The 5,098-nt window shown below is 41.3% G+C and overlaps 1 protein-coding gene across 4 annotated transcripts in view; it reads right to left on the bottom strand.

The window, feature by feature from the left end:
• gps2 (G protein pathway suppressor 2) overlaps positions 1 to 4,847 on the bottom strand; it is an 831,114-nt gene extending 826,267 nt beyond the window's left edge. The window contains exons 1-8 of one of the 4 annotated variants that reach the window (XM_037676121.1): positions 4,812 to 4,847; positions 4,168 to 4,285; positions 2,409 to 2,518; positions 2,185 to 2,297; positions 2,023 to 2,102; positions 1,855 to 1,934; positions 1,549 to 1,759; positions 1,355 to 1,438 (exon numbers count right to left, since the gene is read on the bottom strand). In XM_037676121.1, the coding sequence (XP_037532049.1) occupies positions 1,355 to 1,438; positions 1,549 to 1,759; positions 1,855 to 1,934; positions 2,023 to 2,102; positions 2,185 to 2,297; positions 2,409 to 2,518; positions 4,168 to 4,261 (772 nt within the window). In that variant the 5' untranslated portion in view covers positions 4,262 to 4,285; positions 4,812 to 4,847. Of the gene's footprint in view, positions 1 to 1,354; positions 1,439 to 1,548; positions 1,760 to 1,854; positions 1,935 to 2,022; positions 2,103 to 2,184; positions 2,298 to 2,408; positions 2,519 to 4,167; positions 4,286 to 4,691 lie in introns of all 4 variants that reach the window. The other 3 variants (XM_037676137.1, XM_037676111.1, XM_037676129.1) reach the window with 3 other exon arrangements.
• Between the last annotated feature and the right edge of the window lie 251 nt (positions 4,848 to 5,098).

Below are 5,098 nucleotides of genomic sequence, written 5' to 3'. Positions count from 1 at the left end.
TATATATATATATATATGTATATATATATATATATACATATATATATATATATATAAATAAAAGCTGTGCTGAAAGTGAAACTTAAGGGCTGTGACTTGAAAGTAGTCTTCAAGCGCCCTCTGCTGGACACACTGTAAACTTACGGCTGGCTCCAGCATTGTCGGGGTGAAAATGAGAAGTGTGCGCAGAAAGGGACAAACGATACGTCCCCAAACGTCTACATCGGCCTAAAATATCGGCCCTATCAAGATATCATTTGGGCTCGAGTGTTTATATTTGATTTTGCCGGCTCCTCCAGCGCAGCGTTGTTTCTGGAACGACGTACTGAAAGCGAAACTAACGTTTTGATCCCGTCACGCCAGCATCGGTACGGTCCGACACCAACGTTGGCATCACATGTCGGTGTAGACTCTCTGTCATGCAGGACATGGTGAATTAAAATAAAAATAGAGGAAGCACCTGGACTTTTGTTCTGTAACTGAAGACGTGTGAATATGATTAAATATCTGTTTATCATCAACTTTTATCTGTGCTGAATAATAAAAACAACAGAGGAGTTTCACTCTAATGTCCTTCAGTCAGTGCCGAGTGTTTCCAAGACTCGCATCACAAAGAGGGAATTTATTTTATTCACGTGATCTTTTTGTTTTTTCCTGGGATTTTAATGTGATATGTTTGTAGCTGTTTTTTTTATTTTTTTTATGCGTTTTATCATGTTTTCATTAGAAATTACCACATTTTCCAGCGTATAAGTCGCACCAGGCCAGAGGAAAAAACGTATAGAAGTCACTTCGGCGTATAAGTCGCAGGACTGGCAAAGCTATGCAAACAAACAGCGACTTACACGCTGGAAAATACAGTCATCAAAGTGTCATACAAATTAAAACAGAGAAAAGAAATATGTAATGTTTTGTTATTTATAAAACATCTAGACTCTGTTCTGATATATGGAGTTATGATTCTGTTTGGGGAATTATTAGGAAAACAACAGACTTATTATAATTCTTTAAAAATAAAATTGAAAAACACTTTGTCTTTGACTGGAATCAGGTTTTTAATTTGGGCTCTTTGTGAAAATGAGTTGGACCACCTGAGTTCAAAGGTCACGCAGATTAACCTGTACAAATAAAGGTTGGGGAAAAAAAAGATTCAGAGGAAACAGGAGAAATCAGACCGGAGACGCCAGCAAACCCACCAGGAGCGTTTAGGAAGAGAATTACTTCCAGCAGGTTTCGTCTCGTCTCATCGTGTGAGCTGTAGGTTACGATTCATCCTTTTTCGGAGTGATTCAACGTAAATAAGTTTAAGGGTGAAATGTCAGCGCTGGGAGCACGAGGCCCCGCCCGGACTCACCTGGCTGCGAGGTGAAGTGACCGTGAACAGGATACCCCGCCTGCTGGTGAGGGAGGTACTGCATGGCTTGAAACGCAGACGCACCTGAAGGTTAAACGAAAACATTTAGCAACAATCGCACGACTATAAACAGAAATAATTTGTTTTTTTACAAAGAGGGATCTGACTAATAGACCAATTCACGAAGAACAAACCAACGATCGAGTATTTCTGCGTCCGAGTGCGTTCTTCACCTCTGATCTGAGAGCTGCTGGCAAAGTTGACGGGTACAGAGGGTCCAGGTGCGTAGGAGGAGGGGTGCTGGGCCTGAGCCACCCCGTAGGGCTCATGGACCCCCTGGCTTCCACTGAACTGCCCGTGCTCTGCTGAGCCCGAGCTGAAGCCAGGAGTCTGATAATGTCGGGCCTAAGAGCGGACGAGGTGAGAAATGGAGTAAACATGCTGCGACTTCCCAAACTGTGTTCATCGGTCAAATAAAAATAAATTTGAGTTTTTCTTACAGGAATGACAGAAGCTGGGAAGAGCTGTTTGCTCCGTTCTCCCAGCAGAGCTCCGGGTCGACTGTGGCCGACCGGGCTGCCTGAGGCAACGAGAGGCAAAAAGAGAACGAGCGTTTGAACAAACGTGGATGGTTCCTGCGCTGCGGCTGGCGATGGTTCGTGTCTCACCTGGAATACTGAGGAGGTGCTGCCCTGTGTGCATGGACAGACTGGGCTGGTAGCTGGCTGACGTCAGGGTGGTGATGTCACTAAAAACACACAAACGTGGATCACATGTTGGACTCGGAGCACTTTATAAAAGAATGTACGAGGATATTGGACGTTTAACACCTCTGCTCCTTCCTGCGCCGCTTCTCCTCTTCATGGAGAACCTTCTTGAGCTGTAGAAAGAGCTGATGCTTCTCTTCTTGAAGTCCCTGCAGTTTTTCTTCCATCTTCATCACCTGATGTTCACGTCGAGTCACGGAACGAGACGATGAACCCGTTATTTAGTCGCATTTACACGTTTTGAAGTAAAAGTGCAACTTAAAAACGAGATGAAACTTGGCTCCGACCTGTTCTTTGGTCTCCTCCAACGACATCCTCTCCTCGATTTCTTTCGTCCTCTTTCTCTCCTCCTCCTCCTTCAACTTCTGCTCCATCATTTTATCCACCTCCTCCTCCTCTGTGAAAATACACAAACACAATATGTAAAAATGCGTATTTAATGAAGGTGTTAATAAAAACCTGTATTTTAAAAACGGATGCAGAGCACATGAAGGCACGTTCTGTAATATTCATCATTTAAATTTGTAGCGACTTCGATCCACAAATTAAGTTGTGGCCGGCTGAGCAGGTTTTGCTTTGTGACGCGTCTCCAATGAGCCAAAACTAACACGATGAACGTTAGCCATCCATCAAAGGGTCTGTATTCATTTAAATCGCTGGTATGACTGAAAATGGCAATAAAGGTGTCGATCAAAATGTGACGGTCAACAGAAAAGTTTACACTAACCCAGCACCTGGTGCCATGACTCAGATCAGCCAAGTTAAATGTGACCACGCCCCTCATGCAATTACCTGAAGGGTAGGACAAATCTGAACACCTGTTCCACCATAACAGTTAAACAACATGTAACGTTCACTTTTGGCTCTTAAAAGTTTTCTTGTTGCTTTGAAAACGCATTTCAAGTCGCGTTCATTCGTACGTGGATTCATTTATTTCTGCATGTGCCGTGAGTTATGATGACGCAACGGCCACATCGTTGCTGCAAAAGAAACGTAAAGAAAAGGCGACAAACGGAAAGAAACAGTGTTTGAATGAAGAGTTTTTACTTTATGACACAAAACGGATCGTAGTAATTTTGTAGTAAGAGACTGAATCGACACAAAAGAAATAAAATGTTGAAAAGTGACGCCAAATCAGAGCGGGGCACAGGTACAAAATAGTGAATACACCTCAGGTCCAAATCAGGGATTGAACACGGACCTTCTTGCTGTGAGGCGTCAGTGCTAACCACTAAGCCACTGTGCTGCCCTCACCTTCAGCTTGATGATGTAAAGGCTGTAGTTGTTACTAAACTTTTCAAAGTACCAGTACTAAACACTTAAAACGTAAAGTGCTGTTTGGGCCAACAGCATCCAGAACTTGAATGTTCCTTCTTGAACATTTCCACTTAGTGTCCATCTCTTGCCAGTTGTCAGGACGATAAACCAGAAAGTCTCAAATCACACATGCTGTGTGGCTTCTGCACGTTTCTACGGATGATTTGTGCTTCGTGCTCAAACACAGCAGCTTTTAACGACATCCGTGTCTCCTCGGTCAACAGAAGCTGAATTTGTGTTCGATTATCCCTGCAGAACAACCTAGTTACTCAATTTTTACAAGATGTTTTGAACATTACTCTTTGAAAAGACTGAGGAAGAAAGATGGAAACAAATGCTGGAAACTAATCAAACAGGCTCATGAGCCCAGGAGGTTCTGGGCTCTTTGGACATTTTTGCAAGTGTAAATCTTGTTTATCTAATTGTATCAGTGAGTAAAACTGAAAAAAAAGGAGCTACAGATCCTAAGTCCCCATAAACAAAAAGCAGCTACTCAGAAGAAATCCCTTTTTGGGCCCACTTTTTATTATTTTTAATAATTTGGCAGGAAGCTACACATTCAGGATGAGGAAAAGATATAAATTGGCAACGACGCACAACTCATTTATTGATTCAAAGATGTAAAAATAAACTGGATTTAGATTTGAGAAATACAGGAGTTGGAATGAGTTTAGCTTCAGCTGTGACAGAAAGCAGCAGCTCAGGTGAGAGGACGTCTCAGACACACACCTTGTCTCTTGCGCTCCCTCTCCCTCATGATGTGTTTGTGGAGGGCTCGGGCCATCGCGTTGGACAGCTTGGGTCTCTCCAGCAGGGCGGGCATGGTGACGGGCAGTGGTGGGGCCAGCTTTAATGAGTTAATTAAAGGGTTTACACAAAAGTACAATGAAATATATTACTGTAGAGTGTAATATCTACTAACTGTTGTACTGTGTTGGCACTCTCAATGGAGAAAACTCCAGTAAAATATAAAGGCTATTAGCTAAATGCTAAGCTAAAGTACACTAAATAACGTGTTTATGAATTTTATTAGCTAAATAATTTGTGTAACAATCATTAGAGCAATACGTGTTCAGATAAAAGCCTATTAAATGTGAAAAACTAGGACAAATAACGTATTTTGACAATTCGACCGGGAGAAAACGTTTGCTAGCTAGCTAGTTAGCGCTTTAACGGCGCTACCCATTTTACGGTATTTTAGTTATGTTTAACGTAAATCTTGCTGAGAGATTATGTTCGTTAAACAAGCTTACTTTTGTCGTTTTCTGAGTCGTTCAATACGAAATTTAAACGCCTACTGGTTTTTAAGTTTATAGGGTGTAAAACCAAAACTTTGGCCTTATAAACGTAAACAGAAAGAAAGGTTTGCGCACCCGGATGATAAAGATGCTTTTCCGGTCGAGTGTGTCAACCCCGAAATGCACTTTGGGAGTTGTAGTTTCACTTGGTCTAATTTGAATCAGTCTAAATTTATCTCCTCCCTTTTTTTAAATAGTCATATAATTTTATATTTAAATAAACCTTTTTGTATAAACGTCTGTATTTTTCGAGTTTAATAAATAATAAAATGAAATTAATGATTTAATAACATGTATTTCTAAATAAATATAAAAAATGCGGTTCATTTGTCCTTAGTTTGCATCCACAGTACTAAAAGAGA

The sequence above is a fragment of the Nematolebias whitei genome, chromosome 1 (genome assembly GCF_014905685.2).
Source record: "Nematolebias whitei isolate Nwh7 chromosome 1, NemWhi1, whole genome shotgun sequence".
NCBI classification, from domain to species: domain Eukaryota; kingdom Metazoa; phylum Chordata; class Actinopteri; order Cyprinodontiformes; family Rivulidae; genus Nematolebias; species Nematolebias whitei.
This window is presented reverse-complemented; position numbering and strand designations above follow the sequence as displayed.